This window comes from Falco biarmicus, chromosome 5 (assembly GCF_023638135.1).
Source record: "Falco biarmicus isolate bFalBia1 chromosome 5, bFalBia1.pri, whole genome shotgun sequence".
Lineage (NCBI taxonomy): Eukaryota > Metazoa > Chordata > Aves > Falconiformes > Falconidae > Falco > Falco biarmicus.
The window spans coordinates 24759031-24781508 of record NC_079292.1 but is presented as its reverse complement, the minus strand read 5'-3'; the positions used below and the strand labels follow the sequence as shown (position 1 = coordinate 24781508).

Genomic DNA, 22478 nt, shown 5'->3' with positions numbered 1-22478 from the left:
GTTTTAATTATTTTCTTCTATACCTCTTTCTTGCAAGAGGACTGAAGAGTACAAATGGATGGTTAAATATGCCCAAAGATGGCCACAGAGGATCAGACTTCACAACACGTTAATTCAATTCATCCTTAATGCACATCAGATTATAAATGACCAAACCTTTCTACTTCATTGAGGTGACTCCTATACTCTCTAGGCTCAGAAGACAAAGGCCCAGGATATTGAATAATTAAGCTCCTTAAAAGAACAGAAAAATCAATTCCAATTTGTGAACATAAATTCCATTTCCTCCAGCAATCCTAGCTGACGCAAAGCAGGATTTAATCATAAAAAAAACAACCCCCCATTATCTTTCCGGACCTGTGGGTTAGTGCCCTGGTTTCTGCTGGGATAGAGTTAGTTTTCTTCTTAGTAGTTAGTACAGTGCTGTGTTTTGGCTCTGATGTGAGAACGATGCTGAGAGCTCACTGATGTTTTTAGCTGTTGCTGGGTGATGTTTATACTAAATCAAGGACTTTTCAGTTCCTTGGGCCCTGCCAGCCAGAGGGCTGGAGGAGCACAGGACATTGGGAGGGGACACAGCCAGGACAGGTGACCCAAGCTAGCCGAAGAGGCATTCCATACCATATGGCATCAGGCTGAGTATATAAGCTGGGGGAAGAAGAAGGAAGGTAGGGACATCTGGCATTATGGTGTTTGTCTTCCTGAAGTAACAGTTACGCGTGATGGAGCCCCGCTGTCCTGGGGGGGGCTGAACACCTGCCTGCCCATGGGAAATGGGGAATGAATTCCTTGCTTTGCTTTGCTTGTGTGCGCAGCTTTTGCTTTACCCCTTTTCCCCACCTTTCCATTTTGTTATTATTATTATTATTGTTATTGTTCTTATTGTTGTTCTTACCTCTTTATTCTGTTTAAATTATTAAATTTGTTCTTATCTCAACCCTTGACTTTTACATTCCTTTCCGATTCTCCTCCCCATCCCTCTGAGTGAGGACAAGTGAGCAACTGGCTGTATGGTGCTTGGTTTCCAGATGGGCTTAAACCACGACAGTTAGCAGGCAAACCAAACTCTCAGGCTACTAAAGTGGATCACAGGAGAAAACTCAAATAAAAATTAAGCTTTTGTTTTGGTGTGTTTTTTTTCTGACGATGTTATTTCAGTGTCCCATTCTCCTTTCTCTGAGATGTGTGACCCTGAGCTGCCGGGAGGACCCTGTGCCGTGCAACATGCAAGGAGGCTGCCTGCAAGTCCAGCAGGACTCGAGGGACTGGGGGCTTTACAGATCAGCATCAAATATTCCGGACTTCACCAGGACAAACTAACCAACACTACCAGGCACTCACACACAATTAACCTCCTGCTTTCCCTTTGGACAAAGCTTTCAAAGAAAAGAGCATCCCTTGGAGAGCTGTGGCTAACTGCACCAACCGGGCCAAACCTCTTCTTCACCGGCCAAGAGAAGTTTTGGCAGTGACTTCAGCAATAGCAAGATCAGGACTTTAATCCCCTTTAATTGTGTCATCCCTTAGGGGATTTGTACTGCTTCAAAAGCAATGTCTGCTGTGGTTTTCAGTCACCTGACCCACACTGTTTCCACAGCCCTGGCACTGGCTGGCAGACCACTGGGCAGAGCCGCCAAGCAGCTCCCAAAGGTCAGCAGAGCCCTGCCTGGTCTCACAGCCCCCATGAGGCTATCTCAGGCCCTGGCTTTCCCAAGCATCCCACAGCTTCCTGTAGAGGCTCTAATTACCGAACATCTATTATCCATTCTTATAACCCAGAGATAAAAAAAAAAAAAAAAAAAGGGGTGGGGGAAGGGAGAAAAGAAATACTAAAAGAAGAGATGTGCAATAACGTGCTTTGCATTACTATGTAGGGCTCCTGGCTCCAGTTCCTACAAGGAGACATTTTCAGCTGCCTGTCAAATTCATGTCAATGGGTCTGTCCTCAGCACCCTCCTGCCTTATCACATCTACCCGGAAAGGCAGCACAAGACCAGTGGCTGTAGGGTGCTTGTGGTCCAAGAAGGAAAAGGAAAATACGCCTGATGCTATTCAAAGCTGTTAATTCAGTAGGAGGCTTAGAAGCGATGCACCAGCAGAAGAAGCGTGAGCGGTGCTGCACACTGTCCGACCGACCACTGCAGCTGAGCAACCAGGAGGAATGCAGCAGAGGCAGGCCTGGGAGACACTGAAGGAGTTAGGAAACACAATACCAGGATTCTTCTTTCATTTCCTCTCATAAGGTAATTGGTCACGTCTAATTGAGACAGACCCCTCGTCTAGACTGGCTCCTGGACTGAACAATCAGACCAAATCCATAATTTCATAACGTCTGATGAAAACAACCTTCACAAATGAAGTAAAGGTGCAATGGTAGAGTGAATAAGGCATCTTACTAATGACCCAGAGGTAAACCACAGCCGCCTTATACTCTTGCTGGGAGCTGTTCTGTTCAATTCAGCGAGGTATTTGATCATTCAGGCTAAGGAATCAGCATGATATGAGGTATCTGAAACTTCAGTTGCTCCCACTGTAGTATTTAAAGTAGCAAAGCAAAGAAGCCAACAAAATTATTTCATTGCAAGCCCAATTATACAGCATATACCAGACAATAGCAAAAGCATTAATGGCTTATTAGGGAAAGAACACCACCGTGCAGATTTCAAGCAGCTTCAGTTTTCTGTAACACAGGCAGTCCCTCTGGGCTGGTCAAACAACCCACAGATTGTGTTGAATATAATGATGGGTCTCAACCTGGGCAAGCACTAATAACTTTTTTCTTTCTTTCTTTTCTTTTTTCTGCAAGCATCTGCCCTTGATTCCACATGTCAGAATACCTTTAACGTGTACATATTTTAGGTTATCACATTTAATAACATATCACTAGACCCCACTTCTTTTATCCCAGAATTTCAACAAGACACCAAGAGAAAGCTATTTCTATAGTTATTTCTATAGCTATAGCTATTTCTACAGCCTGCACCGCAGGCAAGTAGCCAGACAAGTCACATCTCGACACTGAGAACAGAGCCAGCATTATAAATATAGCCAAGGTGTTATACATATAGGAGTTAAAAAGAGACTTGTGTACTAAGTGGCTGCTGACACAACACCAAAATTCTCCTGTTGTGGGGGTTAGGTCTCAAACATTTACCACTTAGGACAGAGATTTCTTTGTCACCAGCAACTGCAGACCAGTCAGCTGCTGACTTCAGTTCAGGAATATACCACTAGCGATGGAGGATACACAACATCTACTTAGTGACAGGGCTGCAAACTGTCTGCAAGGTCCTAAGATGCCTCCCTTGGACTCCAGCTCAGAAAACATTTACGAGCTGTGTATGACTCTCACGCACAAGGAATAGGAAACCATCTCTCTGGACCAAGGGTATACGGACATGAAAAGCTAGACCTACGAGTCTCATCTTGAACTCTGCGTGTGTGTGTGTGTGTGTGTGTGTGTATGTACGCAGAAAGTACATGCGGAAATGACTTACTAGAAAAGCAGACGCCTGGGTTAAATGTTCTCTTCACTTAGTTAATCATGTGAAAGTGTCATTCTGAAGAAGTTTGTGTATTGAGCCTTACTGCGGAAAGTGCTTTGTTCAAAAGAGATAGCACATACCGAATGTGAGAACAAGAGTTCCCGTCTGACCTGCAAAATCCACCATTTACTCTGTTATTTACGCAAGCTGCTGTCAGTTCATTTTTTAAACACTCACATAGTATTTTCCAATCTATGATGAATGCTAAACAAAATGAAGGTTATTCCTTGGCGTGTCAGAGTAGTGAGGAAATTAAATTACCTCTTTGTGAGTTCCGAGTTCAATGTATCCACAGAGAGGGTGAAACGCTCCTGTGCCACAGACATAAACATGGGTTCGGTTGTAGGGCTGAAGAACCCTGATAAAATTGGCACATTCTGTCTATTGGGAAAAGAACGAGAAAAGTTAATCTCCACATTTATTCTTTCATGTTATACATTGTACTAAGTTATAGGCATAGTGTTGGTGTATTTAAACTCAAAATCACTGTAGCAGAGACTGTTTACTAAATAGATGGAAGCTGCAACAGCTACACTTGCGCAGTGGCTATCTACTAGGCAGTTCATCAATCAGACTTGCAAGACTAATTCTGCTATAATGCTTGCAGCCACGAGAAGGTACATGTGTAGTGCATTTGGAGGGTATCTGCTCAGCCTGTGTTGTAGCAAACAACTTCTGTCAACAACTGGGCAGAGGTCGAAGGGCTACTGGGTTAGTCTGGCTACCAATTCTCCCACCTTTGCTCCCAAACCAGGGTTCTGTGCAAGCTTTAGCACCAAGGTTGACATGATGGAAGTCATTGTGGTGGGCTGAAGGGCTTCAGCATAGTTCCAAGGGTATGTTTTGTATATGAGTGCACTTTCTTTGCACCAGCCACATTCTTCTGGTCACTTTTATTTGAGCATTTCTGAGTCCTACGGGATGCTTGGGTCAGTCCCGGCTTTAGCTGGACTCAGTCCTTGCTGGTGAGTAGCGCAGGCAGCTGCTGCATGCTGCAAGGGTTTCTCCGTGGGGTGGTAGGAAAGGCTTGCCACAGCCTTCCCCAAAATTAAATATATACATACACATATAACAAGGTACTTAGGAAGGAATACACAAGACCTGTTCATAGGTCCAAGCTACCACCCTACACCTAAGTGAGAGGCCAGCTACACAGACCAATTAAGAAGCAAAAAGAAGATATTTATGATCTATGTCAAAATAAATATCCCCCTCTCCAGTCCCTTTCCTTTTGTCTTGGTGTAGAAATAGATCAGCACAAATCCTCCATATAGAACAGTATTAGAATTTTCCCAGTACTCAGCAGAGGTGTTGTTTAGTTTTTCTCTGCTGTAAAGATAAGGGTAGCAATAAGTTAGGATAAAAAGTGGAAATTCCTCAGGCAGAGAGCTGAGAGAGTGTTTTGAGCTGGCACCCACCTTGGTAACAGACAAGCTGGATAGAAACTACAAGATTTGTGGAGGGAAAAGGAAGAAATTTTATTATACAGCAGGGAAATGTTTACATTTATAGTTGGCTCTAGGCACATGATGCAATCTGTACTATGCAAAAGAGATATGAAAGTTTTATTGTATGTACTAATGCACCTTAAATACGCTTCCTAAAGAGACTTTCTAAAGACTAGTGGTTCCAGGGGAAAGCTAATGAGTCTGAGAGTTTGTTTTAACCTTAACTGCAGCTGTCTACAAATTAAGTTAATTTGTACTCTGCTGTGCTACTGTTTCATTAATGAATTATAATGAAGTTACATTCAGGATATTCCCAAGAAAAAAGAAGCAGTTTGATGGGAAAGAACAGATTTCAGGGGAGTATCACCTGGGATACGGTTTGGAGGAAAGTCCATTCATCTCTCAACTGCATTTATTACACACAAAGATGGCTTAGCATGATTGCTGTTTGCAATACTGAATATTATTTTTTTCTGGAAGCATTAACATCTAAAGGAAAAAGTAGAAGTGTAACATTTTTTTAAATTAAGAAAAAGACAGTTCATTAGCTCAGGAAAAAAGTGTAACAACAGCTGACTAACCCATTTTGTGCATTTAGAAACAAACATGCAGATATATGATATCCTCAGCAATAATAATATATAACATACTTACATGGGCATCTTTCCCAGCTAATTTGCATAATTCTACCTTTTCTTTTGCTGCAGGCCAGTAAATCTGTAACATAGTTAAAATAAGACAGAGATTATGAATATTATAAATTGTCCTGTGACCGTGGTTTATTTCCTTGAATGAACAGTTAAAACACATCTATGCATTTCGAAGGAATTTGCATGTCAATTAAAATGAACATGACTTCAAATGCTACATGGGGTGGTAGGAGAGGCTTGTTGCAGCCTTCCCCAAAATTAAATACATATATATACATATAACCATTACCAGGTTCCATTACAAAAAGTGAAGAGGCTTTAAATCAAAAACCCTGTCTGTTTATCGCTTCATTGTCTATATGTACTTTTAAAAAATACTAAGTTGATCTGGCTGGCACACCTTGTCACCATTAGGAACTACATGGTTTCTCAAAGATATGATGAGCCAAATCATCTTGAAACTACGCTGACTGCAAAACAAGGCAAATGACATTTGTGATTAATTTGGTCCAGTGAACTTGGCAAAGCCATTAGAAAAAAATACTTAGCTGTTACTGCCAATTTTCAAATGAAAAGAAGTTTTGTTCAAAAACCCTAAAAGTAGCTTAAGGGAAATTTGTAGAACAAAAAGTACATTTGACAGAAATCAGTAGCACACGGTTTAAAAATGTCACCCATCAACACTAGCTGAGTTTGCTGAGAAAATGACATAGACGTTTAGAGGAGAATCAGTACTTTAGATAATTGGTAGCATGCATTATCACTGTTTCTCTTTGCTCTTTCATCTCCACTCCAGAATTCTATAAACTAGGTTTTGGTGTAGATGGAGCCAGAAGACAAACTACTATCAGTTACCGTAATCCCAGTTATGTTAGTGAAGAAATGCCAACGAACGACAGCTCAGGTTCTGGCTTACTGATTTCAATGGAACAGTCAAAACTGGATATGACTGAGTACACGTTTGATTCTATTAAATTAAAAATAGAAGCTAAATAAAAACTCTCCCAGAATCACCTTGCTAAACATGGATCTTTTTTCCTTCTCATTTTGCAATGAGAATGCATAATGTTTGTCATGACTGGTAAAAACAACAACAAAAAATCACACTAATTTTTGAGAAAATATTAGTTAGGAAATTGCCTCAAGTCCCAGGAACCAGTATACAGATTATTAGTAGTCTTGGGTGCTCTAGAGGAGTGTTGAGTCTCAAATCACACTTATAAAATCTTAAATCATGAAATATATAGGAATAAAGGATTATCATAATGTGCATTAGGAAAAAATCATCATCAACGAAGGATGCACAACTCAACCACATGCCAGAGGAGCTAACTGTTGTAATATTCTCCTTCTCTCACCCAGCTGTTGGCACCCTGTAGGATGTGGCTTGCCATATACACAGGCTCAGTCCCACACCGGTAAGGAAAGTGAAAGAGTGCCCTGTGTCAAATAGGTTTATCACTGTCAGAAACCTACAGCCAGCATGCCTCTCAATCTGAAAAGTCTTTTTTTTTTTTTCACTTCCCTTTCTCTTCGCAATGAAAATGGATGGATTGGCTTTCTGCAAGGAAATTAATTTCCTCTGAACTGAATTTACAGTTACCTTTCTGATGAGAAGCTCTTGGTAAAGATAACGCATTTTAAGTTACTGAAACCTTAACCCTTTACAGCAATATTTACTTAAAGTCGAGATAAGGCAGTATAACAACATCTCAGCACAAATCTACTTTCTCAGAGCATTTTCTCAGATTGATGTCATGATAGCATTCAGGTATGAAAGTGCAATCTGAAATCAGCCGTGCCACTGGATTACACAGTGCACAATGCCAGAAAGTACTAAGAACAGCACTGGGAACATTGCAAAGCCATCGGGAGGAGCCAAAGGCAGCACCAGTCAACCCATCTGGTCTCCGCCTGGGCAGAGTGGGATGAGTCTGGCTTGTAGTGCTGGTCTGGTTAAAGAGGAGAGCTAAGGCTTAAGAAGTGCTCGTGAAGAAAAGCTGAGGAAAGGGACCAGCTGGAGAAGTAGAAGATCACAGATCTCCAAATACATTTGGCCAAGGAGACGTAAGCTGAGACCTGATCTTCTTGTACATAAACTTTATGCCCAGTTCTGGCCAAGATCCCTATATCGGTAACAGAGAAGGCTAGCAGTCTTTGGGGGTTGCTGGATATTTCTGGACAAAGTTTAGGTATCCGGTTAGGCAGACAAGATGCCCCTCTGCATGCTTTTGAAAATGCTCAGCTCTCCTTGCCAACTACACAGAACTGGACCTCTGCTTTGGGAGACCCAGTTACATTCGAGGACATCTGCTTGAAGGCATGACATGTATTAATGGACTCGACTCTACCCTCAATTATCCTACAGATTCCTTCATGGGAAATAGTGGGTTTTGTACAAGGCTGAGATATACACCCCCCTTTTCTATGATAATTTACCATAGTCAATTATAGAAAATTAAAATAAAAAAATCAATTGTTTTACTTTCTGGCTACTCAACAGCCTTAGCATTTAGCGTCATACAAGGCCACATTAGACAATGAAAAGCGAAGCTAAGCCATCCAACTTTAAAATCAATTTGCAGTTATATATGGGGGAGTTAAAGTGTAACTCATTTGCTTTCCACATGAGAAATGAGAGGTTCCCAGAAACTGTCAGTTCCAAATTGTAATAGGTCAAGCAAAATGCATAATAAATAATAGCCAATGTGCTGAGCAAGAAAGCATAAACTTGATTTTTCATTACATCACATGCTATGTAACAGTACCATAGATCTGGTTCCCTCACACACTGACACACAAGTAACTTTACACCTAATAAAATGGTCTCACTAAATTTTCACATGCATAAGCTTATTTACATGCATCTGTATTGACTTTTTGTAGGGGGTGAAATTAAGTCATAGTATTATATTTTATTCAGACTAATTACTTAGTTTCATAATATGTAAAAATAAGACTAGATGCTCCAGTAGTTTCTTCTATATTTAAAATCTTTGAGCTTGTAGATGGCCTGATGCTTTGAAATTGTTTGAGGTTTTTTTCACAATTGCTTTCAGTTTACAGGCTGAATTCACAGTGGTAACATTTTATTTAACAAAGTCTTCTTCCTAAATTCCTCAAAAAGTAAAACCTCAAAGAAAGAAAATAATCCCAAATAACCAAACAATAAATAATAATAGTGACAACAAGACTGACATGTAAAATTATAATCATTTCATGTTACATACAATAAAAATTATATATTTATATAAAATATTCTGTGGTTGCATCTGTATCTGAAATGTCTGGAGAAATCTTAGAATAGCTAGATGGGGTTACTGAGTTTAAGGCAAGAATGCAACCAGTTGAAATACATGAACCATACACTTAAATAGGATTATTTTCTTCTCTTAATCTTCAGTTTATTTTCCTTGCAAAATATCTGTCTCAATATTCCAAGGGTTGGCTACTGTCATGATTTCCTGATTTTATCTTCTATAGCCCAATTAAAAAAAAAAAAAAAAAACCACAAACCAAAAAAAACACACAGCCAAAAAAACCCATTACCATTAGTTTGAAATCATTCTACAAATATTTTCTTAAATTTAGCAACAGGAAAGGAATTAAAATCTCCTAATAAACGCAAGCTAATAAGTTCTCCACTAGCAGAGTGAAAGAAAACTTCCCAGGAGTACAAAATTAAGTAATACATAAGTGTAGGACAGATAAGGTATCACTTTAAAGGGTAGCTGGAAATTGATTTCTCATTAGAACAAAACATTAAAAACCACAAAGGTCCTTTTCAGATCAGGAACAGAGTAATTTCTAAAAGTAACATTTTCCCTTCCTCCAAATATGTATTTTTTCTATGAGAAGAAAGGAATGAAAAGGGGAAAGTGAAAAACAAACAGACAAAAAGATTATTTGCATACATAAATTGATATGTGGATGCTGAATATATCATTATAAGTATATACAAATAATAGCTGGACTCACTTCTAAGAGTTTCATTTCAGCTGCCATCTGTCATGAATTAGCAATACTGGTTACAAGCAAGATTTTCCTCATCTTTCTGTACATATCTTCGTCCAGGTTTTTTCCTAGGCTAACAGACTATAAATCCTTAGGAGAAGTGATGCCTCAAACACACAACAGTGAACTCCAATTCCAAATAAACTGTTGTACGAAAGTCCAGCTTTTCCAAGAGTTGTTTCTAATGAAGTTACTAAATTTAGGTTGATGCAGGATTTTACCAAAAGACTGGGAAATACGGTATATCATGACAAAATAAAAGAGGAGGAACACAACTTATCTAAGCAAATTACAGGCCTGTTGGTCTTATTTCATCTGTTTGTAAGGCTTCAAAACTAATTTTCAGTTAGGGAAGGAATAGCTTAAGTTTCCAGTGAAAATGAAGTATGGTGCAGAAGACAATATAACTTGGTAAAGAGCTATTATTCTACTCCAGTATTGTACTTTTCTTTAATAACATAGCTGAATTGAAAACTATATTAATGCAGTAGAGCACGTCTCCACCAGTGCTCCAGTTAAGTATTTATTAAGCTGCCACATGGAAATTGATTAGCTTATCTGGCAAAAATAGACATTATTATAAGGAAAAATGGCCTGATAAGTAAAGAACTTGTGGCAGAAAGTTACTCATCAGGTTGCCCAAGAAATAGTATCAGAGCTCACCCTATTCCATATACCCTTCAGCAGCCCTGGCCAAAAACCCAGCACTCTGCAAGAACACGTGCAGATGACACAAAGCTGGGAAGCATCACTAATGCAAATAGACTGGTAATGTTACGCAGGAAGAATCAAAGGGCTCTGAAGACCAATTACAAACAGTCTGAGGGAACAGGTATAAACTGGTCATAAATAAATATAGAGTGTGGATTTTAACAAAAATAAATCTGAAGCATCAGTGTTAATGAGGTTCTGGTCTATAGCAACAACGTTGCTGAAGAAGTTGCATGAAGCATCCCACAAGGTCCCTTGCAGCAGCTTTGGACCAGGTTACGAAAGGAGTAACTGCTACACCTGGTAGCTGCTGATGATAGCAGGGAGCGAGACCAATTGACCAATGTGACTCCTTCCAGTTTCACAGTCATGCCAGCAGCAAGCACTTGAGTGTCCCACTGAGGTCGATGGCTTTCAGCAGCCCTGGGGGTTGTACCAGGACCTCTCACGTGCTTGACGCCGCACATGTGCTTCAGCACTCTGTCAGCACAGTCTCGGGCAACAAAAACCCCAAGGTGTTTTATTAGCGGTACATGTAGCACCAGCAGGATGTGTCCATTTCTGGAGTGAAGGACATGGGCTGATCAGCATGTCTCGTAACACTCACTCGCTGCATCCGTGTCCTGTGAAGGAAAGGCTTGCTTCTTTCCTATTCCAAAGGAATAAGTGGTGGTAGGAAGCACTTAGAGGAAAACACATTGATTTTAAACAGCTGCTTGATGCAGCAAGGGAAAGCCTCCTTTCTTCCCTTGTTTTATTCTATGTACTAGATATTTGTTATATTGACTTATTTTGGCTTAAGGGAAGGCAAGCAAAAAAAAAAATAATTACACTTTCCTGGACATCAAAATCTCTTTTTAAGGCCTTGTGAATCACGTAGAACATAATTCAGAAGCTTAAGCTCATTGGTATGACCGGATTCCCCATATGACAGTCCCAACTGCAGCTCCCAAAGAACAAAGCCAGACTGAGCTGTAAAGCCGTTGTCGCGCTGGCATGTGCAATAGGCTCCCCCTGAGAAACTCTCCGCCAAAACGCCCCTCCATGAGAAACTACTCCGCTGCATGGAGAGGGAACAAAAAAAAAAAGGGGGTGGGGGTGGGATTCATGACTTAGCCCAATGTAACCATAAAATGGGTACAGTAAAGAGTGCAACATGATCCAAAACCACTAAAGTAAACCAGGAGACAGTCTAATCCCAGTTCTGCTATTGCCCTCCTATACGTGACAGTCAGATCTCAGTTTTCCCACCAGTAAAATGACAATAATGTGACTTGCTGCTTTTTTTTCCCCACCACCCCTGAAGAATTTGTCAATTCATAGCTGAAAAATGAAAAGCAAAGAAAAACAGATCAAGGAGCCCTGAGAAAAGATCTGGCTGTGATCCAATAAGGCTGTCACACTGTTGCATAAGACAGTATCATAAATGTCACATCCCAGTGCCACCCGAGTGGGTGCTCATGGATTGCTTCCTGAGAACTAGGACATTTGTCACTTCTGCATACTGATCCTGGGTCACTTCACTGAAAACTACTGCAAGCACTAGAAATCTATTGAATTTCCCAACAAACCCTGGATGGGATTTAACGCTTTTTTAGCAGTATTTTGCTGAAAACAGAGAGTATTTTAATTAACAGGAAAACGAGCTGATTTTAGCATAGCATGCATGTACACCAGTTGCTCTCTAAATACCGCACATCTGTTGCATTCATGTGTGTGGTATGGGAAGTCCACAGCCTGGGGAACTGGACAGATTGTTCTCATATACAAATCCTAAGAGGAAGGCTACGCTGAGCAGTTCTTGTATCTGGAGGTCAATATTTGGAAGTCATCAGCAAACAAAGGAAGCCAATACATCTGAGTTCCTTATCTGAATTACTCCCTGTGTTTGAAACCTAACCAGGCTGTCTTTAGAATGAGATTTCATTCACCTACTTTTCTTTTTACTGGTTTTATCAAGGTTTAGACTCTCAGGAACACTTAGAGATCCCTAGAAGCCAGAAACATATTCTTAAATCTCTTTAACATCTGCCAGAGATATTCCAGCAGGTATTCCTACACCTGATGCACTAATTCCATTCCCAAAATATACATCCAGGGAGTTACCTGCTCAGAATTTCCAGCTCCAATTATAAAATTGAATCTCTGAAAGATATAATTTGATATGGCATGAGGAGGGGGAAAAGAGGATATGAGGATCGTTTCAGAGTGATTTACAACACCACGGGAAGTGCCAGCGTCAGTGTATGGCATTCTTTATTTTCACGCTGCTGTCAAATGGAGTAAAATGCCCTGGAAGTCAGAGGGAAATAACAGTTGTGTATTTGGATGCCACATTCACAGACTGTTGGTAGCTTAAACTTGGCAGGTGGCTGTTAGAGTGAAACCTCTTATTAGAACCAAATGGGCTTTTAATGTTGCATCTGTCTGAGACAAAGCAAGATTTCCACGTGCCACAGTTCTCTTCAACTGTGACCCACACTCCAACATGACTGAAGAATTCATTACTTAGGGGTTTTCTGAAAAGTGCGTTTTCATGTGTACGTTAGGAGCACATGTGAAAGCTTAAAGAAAACTGACCAGATGCTGATTTCATTTACACTGGATTAAATCTTGAAAGTCTTTAGTGCTTTTACACTTCATTTTCCGCAGTGTAACTACAGTAGACTTCTGACTACCTTCTGTTTCTCCTAAAAGGAAACTGTACACCAGGATTTTTAGGGCGAATGCATTGCTCCTGGCATGTTTTGGCATTGCTCCTGATACGTTTATTGCTTCAGAATGAAGATAAATCCTACCTTTGAAAAAGTCAAAGCCCAATACAAGCAAATATTTTCAGAGAGCAGGATACTGGCAATTCTTTATAGCTAAACACACGGGTAAAATATAAAAATTACAACGGATGTTTATAGAAACATAATTTATAGCAACAATGCAAAAGGAAATAACAGAGACACCCTCTTCCACCTCAGGCTGCTGTCATTCTGGTTACATACCGCTTTCTTCATATCTCTTCCATGTCTGTTGTTTTGTGTCTGTAAACACCGGTGAAAAGCTTCCGCCTTTTCTACACAGGTGCCTGAATTTATCTGTCAAACAATTTCATGGACTCCGAAAGCTTTTCAGCCATTCAAAACAAGAGTGACGTAGCTCAATGGTAAGAGCTCGCCAAGGGGTGGCAAGCACAGGGTTATCACCTCTACCTCTGGACGTCCCTAACCTGAAGCACCGTTACAGCTTCTCTTCATGCTCTTCTTCCAGTGCCCACTGTTGACCACCTATGGGGACAGGACACTAAAATATATGGACACCCCAGCAAAACCAGCCTTGTTTTATTGTAAATGATAGATAAGATGGTTTCTATTTCTATTAAATTTGGAAGGAAGGGAAATACTCTAAAACAGGTGGAAATGAGTGTCCTATGAACTACAACACCCAGAAAAGTTCCCTTCATTTCAAAACCAGGGCCATTTACTCCTGGGAACTCATTCCCCACGTATGGAGGGTCAAACCATGCCCCTGTCAAATCTCAACCTCACCTCAACAACTGTCTTAGAACTTTTTCTAGTCACAGAGACTAAGAACAAACCAACATGGTCCCAGATGGACTCATGACCATCCTCCACCTGTTCCACTGAGTTTGTTCTAGACTAACCCAGTCCTCATGCCCTATCTCCAGTAGTTTCCCCATGACTCTTTGGGCTTCACTGATGTTTCCTGGCAGCCTTTTTTCTTTGACAGGTTAAGGCTTCACCCACAGTCTACAGCTTTTGTTGGCAGGCAGAAAGCTAAGTTCCTTTGAGTTATAGAATAAGCAGCACATATTTGTTCAGAAAGGACCAGTCTCGGTATTCATATATATCTGTGTTTCAGGGCTGCAATAAACATCTCTGACTCTGTATTCCAGAGGCTCTGGCTTGATGGCAGGAACCAACGCTTCAGTACTGGCTGAATTCCCAGCTGGGTTCATTCCTAATTGAAAGCAGGCTTACAAAGACTGACAGCAGGTTTCCCAGAGCAATGAAGGTAAAATTCAGCTCCTTATCTTCAGGGTGCTGTTATACATAAGTATGCATATGTAGTCAAATACATGTTCCCCTTCCTGTAGAGGTGGGTGGGTTACAATGCAGATAATGCAGAATGATCGTAGTGCTGACATATAACCCCCCTTGGACTGCTGCTAAGCACTGGGGTTATAGAAAGGTGCAGAATTTATTTGTGGGTATTTCATAAGCACTCACCCAGCTGATACATGTGTATGTCTATATATTCTATATATGTGTATATATATGCATATGTGGTTTTTGCTGTGAAATACAGATAAAAATCAATACAAGAGGACATTAAAGGATAAGTCACAGGGCAGCTGCAAGTGGTAAAGCCAAAAATTTAGTAGCAACAGTATGAACTAAGGATGCTCTAAGTAACAATAACTTGTGACCCCGTGCCAGTACCCACTGGGGCAGGTGAAAACAACTTGTTCCAAAGCTGCTGTTGGGGATCTGACATGTTTATCTATTTGGCCCACATGTGGCTATGTCTTCTAGCACTGACAGCTCCTGCAGGTTGGCAGCTTTTCAAAAGCTTGTCAGCCCTTGATAGCATTCCTATTCCTGCAGAGATGGGCAGGTTGCGCTGCGGATTACACGGTGATAATAGCGCTGACATGTAATGCCGCTTCCACTGTTAGCGAGCACAGGACTTGCAGAAAGGTGCACCACTTCTTTGCAGCTATTTCATAAGTGTTTACCCAGCTGGCAACATTTTGTATTTAGTATTTGTTTAGTTTAAGGAGTAAAATAAGAAAGGCTTTAGGCAAACTCACAAGAAAATTCTATGTACCAAAGTAATCCTTTCAGCAGGATCTCAGACTCCAGGATTCCTATAAAATTTCTTTACCAGCTTTTCCACCTCTCATGACATTAAACACGTTTCTTTGTACATTGTACTTCTGCTGGTCATGACAGATTCACCTTATGCCCTGATAAATGGAGGTTGCTGCTCTTTTCTGCTTTCTTTAGCTGAACATCTTTATTTTTTTCATAAGAAGTAACTGCAAATCTTCCAGTTCACAAATAGCTTGCAACACCTGTCAGGCATATAAGGATCTTTCAAGAAAAGACTGTGGCACTTGGTAACATTATTCCTGCAATAGGAGCTAGAGGCTTCTATTCAGAACAGCTTTGCAGAAATTATATCCCTGATACAGAAAAATGATTATCCTCTGCTAAGCTTTAGCTATTTGTAGAGTGCAACCATTTTAGATTTCCACATTTGTCTTTCATTCTGGAGGAGTTTTCTATTATACTATGGTACATCCTGTTGTTTTATAATGAGGTTTGCAAGCACTGGAAACTGGATGGATTTTTTCAGGCTGCCAGCTAAGGAAGTTTTCAACCAATTACACAATAAATTGAATAAAAACTACAATGATTTAAAAAAATTGGAACTCCAAAAGAACTATTGATTTATTTCCTCAGGAAAAATATGCCAGGAAATAAAGCCATAACTTAATATATGTAAGTTAAATTAACTAATTTAGGTAAATAATTAGGTTGTAAAAAGGAAGTTATTAAATGATACGTATATGTATACATTAGAGAAGGGAGCAGGAGACAGTGCTCTGGATGTTTCTTTGAATACTATTCCAGAAATGTCTTAATATACAGCATCAGGCTCTATAATATAATCTTGCCAAGTAATTATATCCACAGATAAGAATTTTCTGAGAGTAAATTGTTGGGGACCATGACTTGGCTTTTTGAGGTATCAGTAGTTCCTAATATAACAAATATCTGAAATTGAGAGCTTTTTCTCAAGTAATCTGAACCTACCCAGCATAGAGCATTCTACAGTTCATGTTCAGTTTTGTGGTTTTTTTTAAAGAAAAGAACCCCCATACTACGCACAGTCTTACATTCTCATTTCAAAGCTCTTACACCTCTCTTACCCCCCTGCAACCTGCTGTCTTTCAACCCTTCTTTCTCAGAGTCATTAATAAACACATCACTTAGAGGCAGAAACTTAATATTCTAATCAATTACTTCTCATTTTAGCCGCTGTATATAAGAATTATTTTTTTTTCCAGATGACTCTTACTCCAGAATAGTACAAAGGACACACTTCAGACCCTTGTAGTCCCAACATGTGTGGTTTCCTCTCACCAGGAAAGCCTGGAAGCAAGCCGTCTGGCCCAGCGCCAACCCAAACCACTGTCAGTCTAAACACAGCGCCCACAAACGCTACTTTCTGACACTTCCCTGCTGCTGGAGAGCATCCTTTAGCATTGAAACCTTGTCAGTGACTGAGACTTATATACAGCCTCTTGCACAACATCCTTCATCTCATGTCTTCCCCCCCCAAAAGAGTTTCTACCAGGACAGAGGAACCAAAGAGAAACACTTATGTGATATTGTCTCATGTTACCTGTGAATTTAACTAAGAGGATAAGTTCATAAAGTTGCTGAATGGCCACAGGGATCTCAGAAATCAGCACACCAGGATGCTCTGCAGAGGTTTTCAGTCAGTTTTAGCTTTTTTAATATACTTTTCTTCAGTGTTTTGTCTGAAAAGTTAAAGATTACCTGAATGGTTAAACTAAGTAGAAGTATCTGAACCTGCAGACACTGATTTTTTTAGTCCACATGTGCAAGTTGTTATGAATTTTATTCCCTTCTTTCATATTACCACAGATATGTAGGCGTACTTTCTCTGTTCAGCTTACCAAATACACATTTTCATTCCGATACAAAGTGAGCCTCTGCTCTACAAAGTCTGTGTTGAGAGGCATCATCTGATTGTAAGCTAATTCTCCTGGCTCTGTCTGTGTTCTGCTCTTCTTGGAAAGCACAATAATCATTACGATCAGTAGTGGTTTGGCTAAAGGGAAAATTGTACCAGCTTGGATGGAAGGGCAGATCACGCAGGGTGCTACCACCTCCAGCAAGCTCTGAGCTAATCAAGCCCTGCCGAACATAACAGGAGGTGACAGCACTCAGCATCTCTCAGGAGGCAAGCAGCATCCTACAGAAATAGAAATCTGCTTTTCACACAGACAAAATTTGTCTTCTACAGAATGTCTATGTCAGAAATCAATCTGTAGTCTGAAAAATCTGCAATATGAAATATCAATGCAGTATTCTAACGAGGTGCTGTTTTTTGAGTAACCTACCGAGATGGCAGATGCAAGTTAAGTGTTCGATAAAGCATCCCAGGGAAGGAATTTCCCGAAATGCTCAGAATCTGAGTTCTAAAGAAACTGGCATTTGGAGCAATGCAGAAGCCAAAAGAAGAAATCAGATATTCAGTACTGGAACTCTTCTATACAACAACAGCAAGTGTTGCACTAAAACATGTCAGGCAAAACAGTTTTGTTACACCTGTTAAGCCCCTGTGCTGCAGTTGTATTAACTCAGGGTCAGTTACCTCTTTGGAGCTGATGGCAGAACACAGTAATTTAAAACCCCCTTCTGGTGCTTAAAGAAAATATCAAACACAGCTGAGAATTTAAATTTTCTTCAGTAAGTAGCATATCTGGAACAAGCAGGCAAGCAGTTTTCACGTGTGTTCCTGCACAAGCATCTGTTTTTTACATGTAGCAGTCAGTTGTGCTTACAAAAGCTCCAGTTCATAATTTCTGCTATAAATACTGAAGCCAAAATTACCATCCTATTATCTGGAGCTAATACATTGTCACAGGGTATGGGCAAGGTAGTGCAGGAGATTCCAGTGGAAGCTCCTCCTATCACTAGTAATTCTAGATATTAATACAAATGTTAATATTGAAATCACCACTAACATCTTTTACTGTAATTTAAACCATCTGCTCTGTTTAATATCACAGTAATCCCAATGATGCCAGGAAGCAAAGAAAGAGCTGTCTTCGGTTCCCTTCTTTCAAATGCTTTTATTTGAGGAGGGTGATCATGATCAGAGAAATTAAGAAGCACACACTCTGAGCTGCATTTTTGCCTATTTGCTGGTATTTTGATGCTACTTTCATGCACTGCAAGGCTCCTCCAGGTAGCTGACCTCTTGTAGGACATCAGTCTCACAGGACATCACATAGCATGAGAAATTTAATTGACTAAGATAATCTGTATAATTCTGGGAGGTGAGATTATCAAATCCTGGTATACAGCACTGCACAACAAACCTGCCAGTTGCCCAGTGAAGGGGGGTGGGGGTAGAAAAAGGAACAAAACTGCACTTATGAGATGAACTCTGTGTAAAACAAACTGACCTTTTTCACATTTTTGTTTAAATCAACCAAGTTGAGCAGGAAGATGTGGTCTTTAGCCCCGATTAGCAGCCGGCCCCTCTCCTCATCTAGCAGCAGGGTTCGAAAATCAAGCCCCTCTGTTGAGCCCAGGAATGGGATGCAGCTGTTTGAAAGCAGCAAGTCTGTGGGAAAACGAAGAAAATCTTTATAATCAAAATGTTTACATATGACTCATTGGTGTCTTTTATAAATATATGCAACCAGCATGGAGTATGCCGGTGAGATAACTGCAGTCTTAGAGATGTCTTTCCAGGGTCATAATACAGTTCCTATTAAACTTGGGGATCTTTGAGTTTTTTATACTTCCAAATTGGGTAATATTTCCTTTCACAATACATTCTTCTGTATGAAATTTTCATAATAAATTAACTTTATGACAATAATTCAGAAAATCAGCAAATATTAGGAAAAAAAGAAAGATCATTGCAAAATACATGTTATATCTTTCCTTTGTTGTAAGAAAATGAATGTATGTTTGTATCATCATACTATTAGATACACACGATCAAGGATTAATATCTCACCATATTTGGTGCTCTACATATAAAGCAGCAACGAAGGTCAATGCCAGCAAAGAATATTTAGGAGTAGGAAACAGTGGTTACATGTGGCAGGCATTGTAGACCCATAAAATGGTTTGAGTTGGAAGGGATGTTTGACAACCCAGTCCATCCCCCTGCCATGGGCAGGGACACCTCCCACCAGCCCAGGTTGCTCCAAGCCCCGTCCAACCTGGCCTTGAGCACCCCCAGGGATGGGGCACCCACAGCTGCTCTGGGCAGCCTGTGCCAGTGCCTTATCACCCTCATCATAGAAAAATTCTTTACATCCAATTTCAATCTACCATCATCCAGTTTATCCTGTCACTACAGACCCTGGTAAAAAGTATTTCTCCTTCTTTCCTATAAGCTCCCTTTAAGCACTGAAAGGCTGCAATAAAAGGTCTCCCTGAAGATTTCTCTTCTCCAGGCTGAACAACCCCAACTCTCCCAGCCTTTCCTCACAGGAGCGGTGCTCCAGCCCTCTGACCATTTTTATGGCCTCCTCTGGACCAAATAGAAGGGGAGAATCTACTGGCCATGCTTCTTTTGATACAGCCCAGGATACGGTTGGTTTCCTGGGTTGCAAGCACACATTGCTGGCTCACATCCCACTTTTCATCCAGCAGCATCCCCAAGTCCTTCTCTGCAGTGCAGCTCTCAAGCCGTTCATCACCCAGCCTGTTGTTGATATTGAGGACTGCTACAACCCAGGTGCAGGACCTTGCACATGGTTCACATGGGCCTCCTCCTCCAGGCTGTCAATGGACCTTCAAAGATCATTTAGTCCAACTAAATGAGTATAGTATCCCTTCCCTCAAGTGTATCAACTGCACCATTCAGCTTGGTGACAGAGCACTCAATCCCACTATGTCATTGATGAAGATATTAATTAATATTGATCCCAGTACAGACCTTCAAAGGATACCACTCAAATGATTTCCACTGGGATGATAAGCCACGTATGAAGTTGAGAAGAACTGGAAGGAGGTAACAACCATAAGGTGTATAGAAAATTTATTACAAGGTTCAGTTTACCCATTGTCTAATATTAAGTTCTGGTGGCAGTATAGATAATTGCTACAACTAATTTTTCAATTACTGTCAGCTCAATTGAGAATTGAGATCTGAATCAACAGTCATTAGCAGAAGTAAATCTCTAGAGCATAGGATTCAATGAAAGCAATACAGAGGCACGTGAAGGGGAGCATCCAGTAGCAGCACCTCTAAAACCCTGATGTCTTTATTTGCCTTACAGACGTGGCAATAGGTGGCTGTTCCTGCATCCTTGCCCCCTCTGCAGAGAAAGTTTTCCCTATAAAAAGCACAAATTTCACACTTTTTACTGTGTTTTAATAGTGGCTTCCAATCTCTTTCAAAAGGTAACAAAGAAAAACATATTTCTCTATGAAATTAATGAAAGAATCTATGCTTCTCTTATAAAAAAAGCTAAAAGACTGTAAAGTAGAAAGTCTGTAACCTTTTTCTTAATGAATACTCTGTGGATGTAATTCTGGATGAGGACACAAACAACATATAGAAGAGAGCACACAGGGAGTTTAGTCTTGTTGGGTAGCCATTAATTTGGGGACAACGAAAATAAATGTGAATCAATTCTTCCACGAGCAAACTTTCCAAGCTAAACTATTCAGAAATCTTCAGACAGAAAGGCAAATCCTGTATTTAATTGAACATAAAATTGAGGGTATTTCCACATTCCTGGCACTGGATGGACAGCGTAGCCTTCCTGCTAGAGAAGCCAGACATAAAGCACAAGTTATTTACACTGCCTAAGCATGATGAAAATCAGGGCCGGTGTTTTGCAGAGTAACTCCTGAGCAAAATAAAGAGAAAGAAAAAAAACCAAACCAACTTTTTTCTCCAAGGTGTCTCATAAAACATGTAACAGGCAAAACAAAGATTAAGTCCTGTTGTTGGCTAATAAACAGCACTGTGGGAAAAAAAATATTATTAATCTGACTACCTGGTATATAATTATGACAATTATTTTTTGGCTCAGACACTTCTACTTAAGCTCATGTGGTTTCGTCTGGCTCACTGCTGAATGTTGTTATGGTACAGTCTGAAAACAAATTGTCTTGTATTGCAGCTACTATTCCCCTAGGTGAGATTTATTTGGCAGTGTTTTGAAAAAAAAAAATCTTACTTCACATTGAAAAAATAAATCCAACATTAAGCACTACACTGCTTTACACCAGTACTGTCCTTTCTCACAAATCTTTTGTGAAGACAAAGATGTCACGCTTGGGTTGGTTTGTTTGGTTTTTTCCCCCAATTTAGTGATAATTTAAAAGATCTGGTTATTAACTGACAGCAAGATCACTTAGGAACAACTGGTTAGCATGGTACGTTACAAAAACCCATAGCCCGATCCAGACTGCTTACACTGGAGCTGGCTGATGAATAGCCAAGCCAGTTTGAAAAATTTTACAAAGGAAAAAGAAAAGCCTTCTAAACACAGGATTTCTGAAGCTTAGCTCCCTCCACTAGTATGTTTTCACCCCACAAAAAATAAAGATGTACTCCTGACACTCGTTACTGGGTTCTGTGTTACAGGACAGTCACTTCTAGCAGAATTCTGTTATTTCTGTGTGATGTCCATGTGTCGTCACCAAACGTCATACTCTGAACAGACCTCCTCCCTTGTTTTTTTCTGACTGGAAATTCTAGGTACTGGATATGATGGAGCTGTTTATTGGGAAAGAGTTCTCTGGTGCTGATCACAGCGGGAGGTTTTAGCTCCCTTGAGTTACTCAAATTCTTCTGGGCTGATCTCTGTAATACTGTTTATCAGCCAAGCATTGCTGGAGTACATCGTTCTCTTCTCCACCCATGACATAAGACCTGGCTGCATTACTAGATTATCTGATCCACTGTACATAAAAAATGCTTTATAATTACTGTGGTCTAGATTAAATCTCTAACAGTTCCGTATCCCAATTAATACAGAAGATGGAAGGAGGAAGAGGAATAGAGGATCACAATATCTAGTAATTAATCATGCACAGGCATTAACAGGAGAGATTAATGAATCTCACAGGCTACTGTATTTCAGCAATCCATATCACCCTCCGTGCTTTTTAAATCTCTTCTGATGACAAGCTCTCAGTCGTATCACAGCGCTGTAGGACATGAGTAACTCAGATGCAGAATATGAGGGGAAATTCCTTCTTGTCTCAATGCCATCAGAATTTGATCTGAGTGAGGTTAAATGATAACGTTTGTGCAAATGCTCTAAAGCACTTTCATTGCCCAGTCATGCAGCCCAT

At 40.3% G+C, this 22478-nt stretch overlaps 1 protein-coding gene across 6 annotated transcripts in view; it reads right to left on the bottom strand.

Annotated features, from left to right (window-relative positions):
* SEMA3D (semaphorin 3D) overlaps window positions 1-22478 on the bottom strand; it is a 147721-nt gene that overhangs the window by 65990 nt on the left and 59253 nt on the right. For all 6 annotated transcript variants that reach the window (XM_056339939.1, XM_056339936.1, XM_056339942.1 and 3 more), the window contains 3 exons: window positions 18611-18771; window positions 5648-5710; window positions 3807-3926 (listed from right to left, as the gene is read on the bottom strand). In XM_056339939.1, the coding sequence (XP_056195914.1) occupies window positions 3807-3926; window positions 5648-5710; window positions 18611-18771 (344 nt within the window). The remainder of the gene's footprint in view (window positions 1-3806; window positions 3927-5647; window positions 5711-18610; window positions 18772-22478) is intronic.